The 14,503-nt window shown below is 36.9% G+C and overlaps 1 protein-coding gene across 5 annotated transcripts in view; it reads left to right on the forward strand.

Annotated features, from left to right (window-relative positions):
• Window positions 1–14,503, forward strand: part of nrg2b (neuregulin 2b) — a 90,345-nt gene that overhangs the window by 45,211 nt on the left and 30,631 nt on the right. For all 5 annotated transcript variants that reach the window (XM_048202777.1, XM_048202771.1, XM_048202772.1 and 2 more), the window contains exon 3: window positions 4,066–4,184. In XM_048202777.1, coding sequence (XP_048058734.1) covers window positions 4,066–4,184 — 119 coding nt within the window. The remainder of the gene's footprint in view (window positions 1–4,065; window positions 4,185–14,503) is intronic.

The following is a 14,503-nucleotide window of genomic DNA, read 5'->3' on the forward strand; positions in this document are numbered from 1 at the left end:
GTGGTCATGTGAAAAAAAGGATGCGGCAACTGGCCACTTGGTGGTGCTATAACAGGAAAAAAACATGAAAATGGCTATCACTACTTCACCGTTAACCCGATTGACTTGAAAATTGGCATACAGTGTCTTTGTCCAAAGTGCATGATTGTCTGTGAGGACACTGACGTGTCTCAAAAAACATGTCTGCCATCGGCCAATTAATTTTGAGCAGCTATCAGACAAGGTTAACGGAGGCCGATCGGAACAAAACTCGCTGGGCCTGTTTGACTCATGGCCCTAGAGGCCTGTGAGAAATTCAAAAGAAATCAGCCACCAGGGGGCGCCTTTGCATTTTTCACATGCGTAAAAGATTAATTTTTCACCCACGACATTCGTACCACATGGTAAAACTCCTCATTCTTAGCAAATTTGCCTTTAGGACTGCGCTGTCCATTGAATCTTTCATTAAATATTGGAGATTATTTAAAAAAAACTCTGGCAAACTAGTCCTAGGTTTTTGGCTCAACCTTGATAACTGCTAAAAAGCTTTATAAACCATAATTTTATATGGTTATTTGCTGTAAATGGTCTTTTCCATCTATGATCGAGATTGTTACATGCTTGCTAATTAAATCATACCTTTTTACACACTTGAACCCCAATAATTGCTGCTTGCAGCTATATTTATTATTACAATTTTAAATAACTATTTCCTATGAATATATTTTAAAATGTAATTTATTCCTGTGATCAAAGCTGAATTTTCAGCATCATTACTCCAGTCTTCAGTGTCACATGATCCTTCAGAAATCATTCTAATATGATGATTTGCCACACAAGAAGCATTTATGATTATTATCCATGTTGAAAACAGTTGAATATTTTTGTGAAACTAATTCTTTAACAGGATCATTTGATGAAAAGAGCAGAATTTGTTTAAAATTGAAATCTTTTGTAACAATGTAAATGTCTTTCACTTTTAATCAATTTAATGCATCCTTGCTGAAAAAAAAAAATTGATTTCTAAAAAAAAAGTTTACTAATCTGCTCTCATCATTTAGTGCAGGTGTCGGTTGCAATATTACGTTTATCTTGAATAAAGAAAGCCATACAGGTTTGGAATGACATGATGTTGAGTAAATGATGGCAGATTCTTCTCTGTTGAATTTCAGCAGCACCAGGTTTTGATCCATCTCAAGGAAGCTCCATCAGTTAATTGTGGGTAACTTCCCCTTCATTGCTTTTCTCTGGCGATGGGACCGTGGGATGCCGGCGTTTCTGAGGGGAGAGTGTGTGGGCCTGAACACGCAATATTTCCCTCAAAGGTGTCTGTAGGTGGAGAATGGAATAAAAAAACAACAACATATGACTAAGTTTATATACACTCGGGGTCTAGATAAACTAGTCTTCAGTGAGAATTGCGTAATCATGCAAATGTCTTAATATATGGGAAAATGGCGTTTTGTAAAATTGGATAAGGGATTGAATAAAAAGTTGCTGAGCTGTGCATGTTGCTGTAACATTGCATCAATGTCATTTAGCCACTCGTAACACAAATCAATAGTGTACAAGCAGCTGTATATTCAGTACGTATGTCAGCGTCAGTCCGGGAGTATGCCGGGACCGCAGGGCGAGAAACATACGGGAGAATTCAGGGCATTCCGTAACGTGTCGGTCCTCTTCTGTTCTCAGAGAAAAAGTGCTGAGGTGCACGTTTCCACAGAAAGCAGATCACTCTAACAGGATTGCCTGTTCACTGGCCCCTTGTGTAATTTTGCAAATGTGTGTGTGCTGAAACTGCAGATCCACAGTCGAGGAGACACGCTCGCATCCGTACGCACACTTACGCCAATGAACTGTGAGTAAAAGAGCTGACAGCGTGGACAGGGATGGTTTAATAATGATGGAGGTAAAGTAAGGACAGAAGATGATACACGCAGCTGCCATTTTCTCAGCGTTCTGCTTCAGAACGTGGTCCTTCAGGAGCTTCACTCCTCTAATGAGCTGTCCACATGCTGACCTGAGAGACAATACAAGTATCACAGTGACACCACTAGAGACCCCACGCATGATGTGATGAAGCCAAGAAGGACAGATTCCTGGACTGACATCCTTTGTTGGTCCTGAAACAGCATTCCTATCAAACAATAAGACCTAAACCTAATCCTAGCCTGAATTTTGCATCCATAGTCAGACGTGGGATATTCCTACTCTGTATCTCTGAGTTCCAACCATAAAGACTTTATTGCTTAATTGTGATGTTACTCATTTGTAAGTCACTTTGGGTAAAAACATCTGCTAAATGAATAAATATGAATGTACACTACATGTATACATAAAAGTTCCAAAAGAGGGTTTTCATACCGATGCCTTATAGAAGAACCATGTTTGGTTCCCCAAAGAACCTTTCAGTGAACCATTTTTTTCTTAGTGTCAAAAACATTTTAATAATCTAAAGAACCTTTTGTGCAATGAAAAGTTTCCATGGATATTAAAGATTCTTCATGGGACTTAAGATGCCAATAAAGAACCTTTATTTTTTACAAGAGTATCATTCAAAAGTTAAGTTTGGGGTCGGTAAGATTTTTTAATGTTTTTGATAGAAGTCTCTTCTGCTCATCAAGGCTGCATTTATTTGATAAAAAATACAATAAAAAAAGTAATATTGTGAAATATTATTACAATAATTAAATAATAGTTTTCTGTTTTAATACATTTTAAAATGTAATTTATTTCTGTGATACAAAGCTGAATTTTCATTTTTTCAGCATCATGACTCCAGTCTTCAGTGTCACATGATCCATTCTAATATGCTGATTTGGTGCTAAAAAAAAAAAAAAAATCTTATTATTAAAAGTGTTAAAAACAGTTTTTGCTGCTTAATATATTTTTTTTCAGGATTATTTTATGAACCTTTATTAGCATCTATAGTTCATCATGGACATCATGGAACCCTTTCCTTGCACAAAGTTTTTTTTTTTGTTGTTGTGAAAAGCATTCTTCAGATTATTAAAAAAATTCTTCACACTAAGAAAAAAGGGCTCTTTTAGGAACTGTTCTATGAAAGGGGTTCTTTGAAATGAAAAATTTTTGTGATTTACTCACACTCAAGCCATCGTAGGTGTATATGACTTTCTTCTTTCAGACGAACACAATCAGAGATATATTTAAAAATATCCTGGTTCTTCCAAGATTTATAATGGTAGTGAATGGGGCTAAAGATTTTAAAGCCCAAAAAAGTTCATGCATCCATCATAAAAACAATCCATACGACTCCAGTGGGTAAATAAAGGCCTTCTGAAGCGAAGCGATGGGTTTTTGTAAGAAAAATATCCATATTTAAAACTTTATTAACTGTAAAAACTAGCTTCTGGCAATGGCTTACGCTACTCCTATCCTCCGTCATACATCACGTCAGGGGTTACTCTTATGGTGCAAGTCCATTTATGCAGTATGCAGTATGCAGTATAACCCCCTGGAGCCATATGGATTATTTTTATGATGGATGGATGCAACTTTTTTGGGATTCAAATTGCGCCCCCATTCACTACTATTAAAAACTTTTATACTTTTATAATATTTTTAAATATATCTTAGGTTGTGTTTGTCTGAAAGAAGAAAGTCGCGGTTATTCATTATGGAAATGATCCGGCTGAATTTGTGCGTCATCAGTAGAACTTTCCACTCCCATTGGCGCTTTTTTGGAATTGCCCTTTGTGTGCTGGCATATGTGTGAGATCTCATTTTGGGATTTCCGAACCAGTTTCCAAAGTGCCGTTCCATTGCACTTTTCCAAACAGAGCACTGGAAATTTTGACATTCAGATCTGATTGGCTAAAAAATAATATTGTTCTAGGACCATCGACATGGTGATCCAGGATCATGCCCTTCTGGGATAAACTGCACACATACAATCTCACTTTTAATGAAAACTCAGTTTGCATTTTTGCTATCCTTTTCCTCCTTTTCTCCATTTTCTCTCCAACCTCATCTGGCTATTTTTTGTTTTTTGTAGAATTCTGTCTTTTTATACTCTCATATTTTCCCTCTTTCTCTTTTTCTTTGTGCTTGGCTGCTTATGTGCAGGAAAAACTCAAAGCTTCACATCAGCAGAGTGAGACTGGAGGATTCTGGGAACTACACCTGTGTGGCGGAGAACTCGCTGGGCAGAGAGAATGCCACCAGCTACGTCAGCGTCCAAAGCAGTAAGAGCTCCATTATTTCCCTCTTAGTTCCCTCTTAACGGCTGAGAGTCACAGGAGACCAGTGCTCCTGCTCATCATGGGACAGATTCTTCTGTGTGTGCTTCATATCTACAGCAGATGTGCTTTGTAAGATGTCTGATCTCTGATATAGACACACGTGCAGTGAGAGCACACTGGGCCTGTCTTCATGTTGCACTTATAGCTGTTTTCATCCATCTCTTGTTCTGGTCAGATATGAAAGATAAGAATTAGGTTACATTTATTTCAGATTCATTTTAATTCTAAAATGATCTCAGCATTTGAAAACAAACTAATGAGGGCAGTAAATGTAATAATAAAAGCATTTATTCCCCCCCCCAACCCCCTAAAATATTACTTCTTCAAATGTACATTGTTAATAGAATTGTTTAAGATCATTAAGAAGAATCAGAATCGGAAGAAGAATAATGAAATTCCTAACCAACTGCAGTGTTTTTGCCTGTGTAAAACTCACTGTCATGATGCTGGAGTTTGTGAGTACTTGTTAGGCTGTTGCAAGGTGGTTGCTAGGGTCTTGTGGGTGGATGCTAGGGTGTTGCTAGGTGGTACTAGGGTGTTTTGGGTGGTTGCTAATTGGTTGCTTAGTTTCTCGCTTAGTGGCCCAAGTCAAAACACTTCTATGATATGGCTCGAGTGCTTCCTTCAGTGTAAGTCTATTTGACTGTTTCGCCTGTTTTATCGACCATTAGGTCAGAGAATAGTAATGGCACACAGGAGGCAGCATTCAGGGGTCAGTTGCATAAACATAGCCCCCAAGACTGTGTCTTAAGAACTAGTCTAACCAACTATCAGTTAGTTTGGACTAATGGTTAGGACTTACTCTTCGGATTTGAATTAAACCAATCTACCTTTTCATGTAACTGACTTAAAAAAGTTCTGATCAGTCTTAAAGAAAAAAATTTGATGACTAACTTGTAAAACTACTCCAAGCATTTTATGCAACCGGCCCCAGGTCTGTTTTGTGAATTTTGTTGTGGGTAACACACCTCTCTCATCTGCTGTTTTACTTACTGATCTCCCCACCTGCTTCAGTGTCTGGAGTATATCACATCAGCTGGAGGCGTTTGATGTGCAGTGTGTGTGTGTGTGTGTGTGTGTGTGTGTGTGTGTGTGTGTGTGTGTGTGTGTGTGTGTGTGTGTGTGTGTGTGTGTGTGTAACTAATGCGAGCTCCATCCAGCCCATCTTAAGGGCAGTAATGGTTGAGTGGTTTGAGGTATAGGGTCTTTCTCTCTCTCTCAACTTTGTCCTCCAGCTCTCCACCAAACCCCTCCATTATCTGATGTGTCAGCAGAGTCTCACGGACACAAAGAACGAACAGATGAGCAAGAGAATGAATGAATGAGTGAGTGAGTGAGAAAAAGAAATGATAAATCAAAATAAAACCATAAATGTGATATGGCTTAGTGCAATTTATCAAATATAATAATTATTAATATTATTATTTTAGTCATATTGATATATAATCACTAAATGTTGTTCCAAGTAGTGCAGTCTTACAAAGAAGCAAAAAAAAAAAAAGTTTTTTAAAAAATATTTTAGAAAATCTGTAAAATCACAATTATATTTTCCCCCAAATCATGTAGCCCTATAATAAATGAATTCTGAATTAATATGTGTATAAATGATTGTTTGAGTGGATAAGAGAGTGAATGAACAAATTAACTGAATGAATCAAAGAATCACTTTCCTTATTGTCATTGTACAGGTTCAACAAGATCATTTGAAGGAATGAATAAATATAATTAATAATGTATTAAATGAGAAATCAAAGATTTAGGCTCTTTATTGTTACAATGAGATAATTCTAAAAATGTTTTTAGAAAAAAAAAAAGTAAATAAAAATATATTTTATTTGTTTGTATGTCATGTGACCGACATCAGAGTAGGGCTGGAATGGCACGTCAATGTAGGGCTGTCACAATATTGTGTTGTGTACTGTGAAATTAAATAGAAATGAAAAAGAAATTATATTATTTTATAGGATCATTTGCAGTGATAAATGCTATGTCGATTGGCATAGCATTATAAATATACATTATCCTTATGAAAATCCCTGAGATGGCTTGAAGAACGCAGATAAACCATAATACTGTTGCAATGGTGTGTCAATTCTCTTCATGTTTAATCAGTAAAAATGTCTCTATCTGCCTTTTATTCAGCTTCAGCGATCGCTGGATGTCTTTGTCCATATTAGGGATTTCCTGGAACTTATTACTCTTGAGTCTCACTTGTGGACTTTCTGCGCGAGGGCGCCCTCCGGCGTCGAGTATGAATGAAACATAAATGACGTGAAAGTTTAGTGCTCCATAATGCTCACATCATCCTATTTTTGGGTGAAAGAAAGAAAGAAAGAAAGAAAGAAAGAAAGAAAGAAAGAAAGAAAGAAAGAAAGAAAGAAAGAAACAAACAAACAAACAAACAAACAAAAAGCTCTCTGAAGTAAACACACAATAATCCATAAGTTTTTATCTGAATCAGCCCACTTTTGGACTAAAATCCCTGAGGGATGTAAATATAATAAAACAGAGTGTCAGCACTTAACAGGTTAATGTAATTTCCAATTTCTGGACTAGCAAAATAATTGCAACTTATTCTCTGTACAGTGGCCAAATCTGTAAGATAATGGAGGTGGAGGTGGGTGAACAGATTGGTGATTTTGGCCCCTTTTGTGCTCACTGTTGATCGACAAATCCTGCAGACTGGTCTGATTAATGAGTCATTTTCCCGTAATATAAAAAACTTCCACACTAGCGAGCTAACTTTCTTGGAGTGTGGGTAGAGTGTCTGTTATATCCGACGACATGCTTTTACGCGGCAGTAACTGCTTGTGTTTTATGACAATTGGCAACCAGCGTTAAGGTGAAATACCGCCACCTACTGTACGTTGGGATGTCAACCAGATACTGGCGCTGGATAATTTACGTGTCATATTATCAAATGTGTACTATTCATTTGAATTCATTTGCATTTGATTGCAACAGTCGTAATTAAAACGTTGACAATATTTCATTTTTGAAATATCATGGTATATTTCCGGTATATCGCGACACCCCTACATCAATGTAGTGTGTGTGTGTGTGTGTGTGTGTCCCTGTGTTCTGAGAGTTAATTGGCTATTTATTTTTGAGTTATTTAATAATATGAGATCTATTATGTAGTTAAGTCACTGTGAAAGGTAAAAAGGTCCTTTCAGGATGTGTGTGTGAGAGATAAAGTGAAAGCGTGTGTTTACATGTTCTGTGTGCATGTCTATTAGAAAGTTTGTGAGTCAGTGAGGAAATGTTTTGTGTCTCTGAATGTGTGTGTGTACAGTGGATAGCTGCAGATAACTCTCTGTGCTTAATGAAGATAAACTGTGTCATTTTGGCAGATTCTGCACTCCAGGAACAGCAAGCATTTCAGTCCATAAGTGCACAGATTTCAGCTATATATAACAGCACAGACACCCGAGAGACAAAGAGAAAGAGAGGGAGAGATGCTCTAGTGGCCATATGGGGGGTCACCAGGGTAGTATCTATGCAGTATTTGAGAGCATAGTGTAAAGGTGTGTCTTAAAACAGGACAACAACTGCGCAGGCTAAAGCAGAACGTCCTTGAAGACGGGTCATTTAGGAGGAGTGTGTGTTTACATCTTTGTGTATATGTTTGTGTGTGACGTGAGACCCAGCTGGACTCTGGCCTCTGAATTCTTCAGCTGCAACGCCAAGAGCCTGTCAGTTACAAGAGCCAAGTATACTTAACGCAAAATACACACACACACACACATAGCCGCAACCACAATTGACCCTGTATGTGTTCTTAAAGGAACAGTGCACCTAAAGAAGTTAGGGCTTTCATGTATTCCCCCTCACGTCATTCCAAACCAGTACAAAATTTGTGGAAGGAAAATGTTGAATGTTAATGCTGCGTTTCCTCCTATAAAGGTCCAAAAACGATGAAAAAGTATCGTAAAACGACCATAAAAGTAGTCCATACAACTTCAAATTCATCAAAAGTGACAGTAAAGACATTTATATGTAGTTCAGTCATGAAACTCTAGAGGGCGCAGCCTGATAGGTCTGTTACATGCAGTCTGCAAGCAATCACATCATTACCTTATGGTGCAATGAAACTGCTTGCTTAACATTTAAATAATCTGGTCTAGTTCATTGTTTGTTATATGCTAGTCCTCTGAATCCCTCCACCTCCCCAGCTCCACCTGCCTAGATCTGCTATAGGATTTACATATGTCTATTAATGCAGCAGCAGCAACATATCTTACATGCTCACAGCTGCATGTCTGTGTATCTATTAGCAGTAGCAAGTCCAAACTTGCTCAGCAGCAGTGTAGGAGATCTAGTCCGCCAAGACCAAATACATTAAAACTGCCATATTCAAAAACATGCTAAAACTATTCATAGTGTTATGATTAAAAAATATAAAAACAATAATAAAAAGAAATCATTCTAATATGCTTATTTGCTGCTCAAGAAACATTTCTTATTGTTATCAATGTTGAAAACGGTCATGCTGCTTCATATTTTTATGGAAACCATGATACATTTTTTTTTCAGGATTCTTTGATGAATAGAAAGCTCAAAAGAACAGCATTTATTTGAGATAGAAATCGTTTGTAACATTATAAATGGCTTTACTATTTACAATTTAGTGCATCCTCGGTGAATAAAAGTATTAATTTCTTTCAAAACTGTAGTGTTGTAGATTTTGAATATAGCGCATGAGTTGTATGGAATGTATGAACTGTTGTATGAATTGGATACTTTTATGGTTGTTTTATGATTTTTTTTTTCTTAACAGCCCCTATATTTGTAAGGGGGAAAGTAGCATTAACATTCAAAATTTTGCTTCCATAAAAAATCATACAGCATGACAGCATTTTCATTTTTCAGTGAACTACAGGTATACATTTAATAAATGGCCCTGGTCTTATTTTGTATGATTCATCAGTGCACATTATTTTAAGATAAAAATGCCTGTTTTCATAATCTTAATTGTAATGTTATCACAATATAATACATTTTTCTGTTTCTGACACAATACACCCTAAAAAATGCTGGGTTAAAAACAACCCAAGTTGGGTTGAAAATGGACAAACCCGGCGATTGGCTTGTTTTAACCCAGCAGTTGGGTTAAATGTTTGGGTAAACCCAACCTGCTTGGTAGTTTTATTTAACTCAACTATTGTAAATAAAACTGTAATGCTTGCTTAAAATGAACCTAAAGTATATTGGAAATTAACATTTATTATGTTTAATAAATGAACATTTATTTATAAGTTTAATGATTAATAATTAAACAATAAATATTTATTAAATTGCTTATTAATAAATGTTCACCTTATGATTATTATTGTTGCCTCTAGTAATTATGTGTCTGATTTTTAATTTCTAACCTATTTTGGGATTTTTAGCCAGCCATATAGTCATTTTTAAACAATAGTTAGGTGAAATAAAACTGGCCAGCACGTTGGACAAACATTTAACCCAATCGCTGGGTTTGTCCATTTTTCAACTCAACACTTTTTGAGTGTAGAAATGTCTAAGAGTCAGATAAACCAAAAATATCACATAAAATGTGCCACGCTACATTATTCTACAGTGAATATTTTATTTAAGGCAGAAATACATAATGGAAATAAAATGCATTGCAGATTCCTTGTTCCTTATCTGTATGAATGAGAGCATCTCACAAAGGCGCATGGACACAGGTCATGTTAAATTGATGATTCTGGATCCAGTGTTACTGTTGATAAATGAGGAATGAGTCCACTGTCCAGAGCTCAGCACTGCTGCCTTCAGCTTAATGAGTCTGACGCAAACGCAGACATAAAACACACTCCTGCGCACGCTGCTCTGCCTCCGCCCCTGCTCCAGCGGCTGTCAACTTCAGCCTGTGTTCAAACCGGAATACTAGCATGCTACTTACAGCATACTGCACAGGATGTACTGTCTGTTTTTTTGTTTTGTTTTTAAATAGTTACGCACGTTTTAGTTACGCACAGTTTGCCACATTTTCATATTACCCTGGTGCATTTAGTGTAACATTTTCTCATCTTTCGTCAGTCTGATCAAATAGTTAATCAAAAAAGATTTCCAATTATATATATATATATATATATATACACACACACACACATCCTTTATGATAATTTCCTTATTTTGGAAGTTGCATTATAATAAAGAACCTGCTAAATTAATAAATGTATATGCAAATGTGTGTATTATCTGCATACAAAAATTTGCATATGCAAAAGAACAGTATGCACACTGCATAGCACATTTTTTCAACAATACTTTGTAGTACAAACCCACGTTTTTCTCTCTCTTTCCCGTCAGTGGCTCTCCTTCCTGATAATCTGTCTCCTTCAAATCCCCCATTCCTCCACTTCCATTCACTCCCCTCTTCATTAGCCTGTCTCTCCATCCCCCCCACCTCCCCCTGCATGCGGTTCTGCAGCGTGTGCATGTGTGTGTTTCTGCGTGCATGTGATCGCTCTCGCGGTGGACATGTCTGTGAAAGCCGTCTGAATGGGTAGTGCCTGTAAGTGGTTCGATGTCATTGATCGGTGCCTGGTTGAGTAGAGTGGATCAGCAGCCCCGTACAGGCCCCCCGTGTGACTTACGGCCTTCCCCGCGACCCCCCTCGCTGGGGCGTGAATCATGTTCTCCTGCCTGTCCACATCCATCCGTCGGCTCAGAGCCAAGGCTAATGGAGCTAATATCCTGTCGCACCAGGATGGACTACGGGACAGAGGGAAATATGTGCAGTCTTTAAAAGCCTCTCTCTGGATCTATTTAAAGCGGAGAACAGATGCACTGCCAGTGCATCACCTGATCAACATTATTGTCTTTTAGTCATGATTGGATAAACTCACCATCTCCCCCCTGTGGAGGAAGACATATGCTGTTATGGGCCACAAACACACACAGTCAAACACTCCATCCATCCATCCATCCATCCATCCATCCATCTATCTATCTATCTATCTATCTATCTATCTATCTATCTATCTATCTATCTATCTATCTATCTATCTATCTATCTATCTATCTATCTATCTATCTATCTATCTGTCTGTCTGTCTGTCTGTCTGTCTGTCTGTCTATCTGTGTCTGGCCTATATCTTTAAAATAAAAAAAGGCTTTTTAAACTTTACTCTTTTTTAAAAATGCAGTTGTATGAATTTCAATTCATTTTAGTTCTACTTTATCACATTTAAATTCACAATGCAATTCTGCATCCTGTTTGCTACCTCAATTCAAATCCAATTCAAATTCAGGAACTGAATAAAATATTCTTAATTCAATTCTGAATGGCGCACAAGCCTGGTTGGAACAGGCAAGTGCCACTTACCTCCTCAGAAAATGTACAAATCTATTTCTCCTGTTGTAACATTCACCCAAAAATGAAAACTGTGTCATTTATTACTCACCCTCATGTCGTTCTACACCCGTAAGACCTTCGTTCATCTTCAGAACACAAATTAAGATATTTTTGATGAAATCCGATGGCTCAGTGAGGCCTGCATAGACAGCAAGTTAATTTACACTTTCAAACCTCCAGAAAGGTACTAAAACATATTTAAATCAGTTCATGTAACTACAGTGGTTCTACCTTAATATTATAAAGCAACGAGAATACTTTTTGTGTGGCAAAAAATAAAAAATAAATAAATTATATATATATATATATATATATATATATATATATATATATATATATATATATATATAATTTATTTATTTTAAATAATATATGTATATATATACATATATTATTATTATATAATATATGATATAATATATATATATATTATATATATTATTATATAATATATATGATTATATATATATATATATATATAATCTAGTGATGGGCGAACACACTACTTCGAATCTGTTTCAAATCAGCGGTTCGGAGCGCCAAAGTCATGTGATTTCAGCAGTTTGCCAGTTTGACGCGATCCAAGTCACTGATTTGAAACAAAAGATTCAAAGCAGTGTTTTGAAATCACCCATCGCTAGATATTTTTTCATTATTTTGTTTTTTTTGGCACACAAAAAGTATTCTCGATGCTTTATAATATTAAGGTTGAACCACTGAACTCACATGAACTGTTTTAAATATGTTTTAGTACCTTTCTGGGGGTTTGAAAGTGTAAATTAACTTGCTGTCTATGCAGGCCTCACTGAGCCATCGGATTTTATCAAAAATATCTTAATTTGTGTTTCAAAGATGAACTAAGGTCTTACAGGTGTAGAACATCATTTTTGGGTGAACTAACGCTTTATTATTTTTTTAGTCGGGGCCGATGGCCATTTGTGATTGCTGAATCTGGATTTTTAAGACTGTCAAAGAGATTAAAATGGTGGATTTAACTTGAACATTAAAATCATTCGCAAACCCTCGATTGGCCTTAAACTACTTTCAGGATTTACTAAAGAAGCCATTGAAAAATTAGCAGTGAAAAAGTGTGGACACAAATATTTTGGCAGCTGACCTCATTGCATATGATATGCATGTGTAGGAGTTTCCCTTTTGAACGCAACATTTATGTGAAGAGAGTATTTAAATGAATCAAGCAATGTGATTTACTAAGGTTTGTGGTAGTCAATTCAATGGTATTTGTGGCATTATTTAATGTTGGGAAAAAGCACATATTAATCGATTTCAGGCTTTACGTGGCTGCGATAGTTGCTACTATAGGAGGAGGCACTGCAAAGAACATTTTCTCCACTCGAGGAAGACATTACCTAAACATATCATTTGCCAAGCCATATCATTTTTAATTTGCTGCACCTGTGTTGTTAGTAGATTACTTGTTTGCGACCTACACTAATTTGCGCTGCTCTTGGTAGATTGCGTTGGTCATAATGGAAATGAACTGGCTGCGTTTGTGTTCTTCAATCTGCGCATTGTCAGTATCACCCGCAGAACTTTCCATTCCCATCAGCGTTTTTATTGCGGTCTCACACTAATTTTCCCTGTTTAGTAAACTTGTCCCTATATTGTGTATTCCCCAGTGCTTGAAATGAATACATATAGAACTCCAATATTATATGATGTATCTCCAAACAGAATTGAGGCACAACAGGGGGACTGACCACTTTGTGTCTCACAGGAAACAGTTACAGGCTAGCAGCACAGCGGCACGATAGCACACACGCTGTCACTGCAGAGAAGAGGACATATGCTCGAGACAGATGTAAGATTGAATGTTAGAGGCGATATCGTTCTGCTCTCCTCCATTTCCTGCTGGAGTGATGTGTGACCTTTAGAGACACGGGCTATTGTGCTCTGAGACATACAGTATCTCCTTCTCTCTTTATGCCCCTCTGTTCTCTTTCTCTCTGCTGTGCTCTGTGTTTTTGTGTGCATGTTAATGAGTTAATTAGCTCGTTATGAAATGGCAGGGCTCAGGTGGTGGGCTGTCCAGTGCTAGATCACTCCATGTGGTCTCACCGAAGTGGTGTCTGTCTGCTATATACACCTCACACTAGTTACGTCACATAATTACATCCATATATTATATTAGGGCTCGTTTATACTTGGCATTAAGGCCTTATCCATATTAATACGTTTTCATTTGAAAATGCATCTTTATTTATTTATTTCAATTATAATGAATAGTGGGTGTACAGTTTAGTTTATGTGCATATTATATGCTAATGTGCTTCCGTGGCTTTTTATTTTGTCGCAGTAGTACTAAGAATAGATATGCTGGAGAAGTTTCTTTCTCTCTTTTTCTTTACTTATTTTGACATAATTATGACTAACAAACTCAAAGGAAGAAAGAGTAATTATAATTTTGAGTTGTGTGCACATGAATGACAAAGTAAACTTAAGAAACTCTCTTTGAAGCCGTCTATGATAGTTATGACATCAAATATGATGGAAGACAACTCTAAAGTGAATGTTTTTATGAGGTTGTTTTTATTTTCACTGCTGTATTTCAGTAATATCAAGGTTTTGTGTGCAACAGAGCTTATAGTCTAATGCAAAGTTACTCATGCTGGGCCGGGTTTGCTTCATGCCAGTTAATAAATTATTGTTAGATGCCATACAAGCCACATAGTGTCGCAACTTGAAAGCATGATGTGCCGTTATAATAACTGTGAAGTAGGATATGATCCTATGAGGTGCACTCTCTGCATGAGCTGTGAGGAGCCAGATTTACTGTGTTGTGAAGTTAAAACAGTTAAGAGGCTGGAGTTACTTTATAGCACTAGAACATTTTGTTGGCTCACTTTGACGTCAGTAATTAGTACACAGGAGGACA

The sequence above is a fragment of the Megalobrama amblycephala genome, linkage group LG9 (genome assembly GCF_018812025.1).
Source record: "Megalobrama amblycephala isolate DHTTF-2021 linkage group LG9, ASM1881202v1, whole genome shotgun sequence".
Classification (NCBI taxonomy): Eukaryota; Metazoa; Chordata; class Actinopteri; order Cypriniformes; family Xenocyprididae; genus Megalobrama; species Megalobrama amblycephala.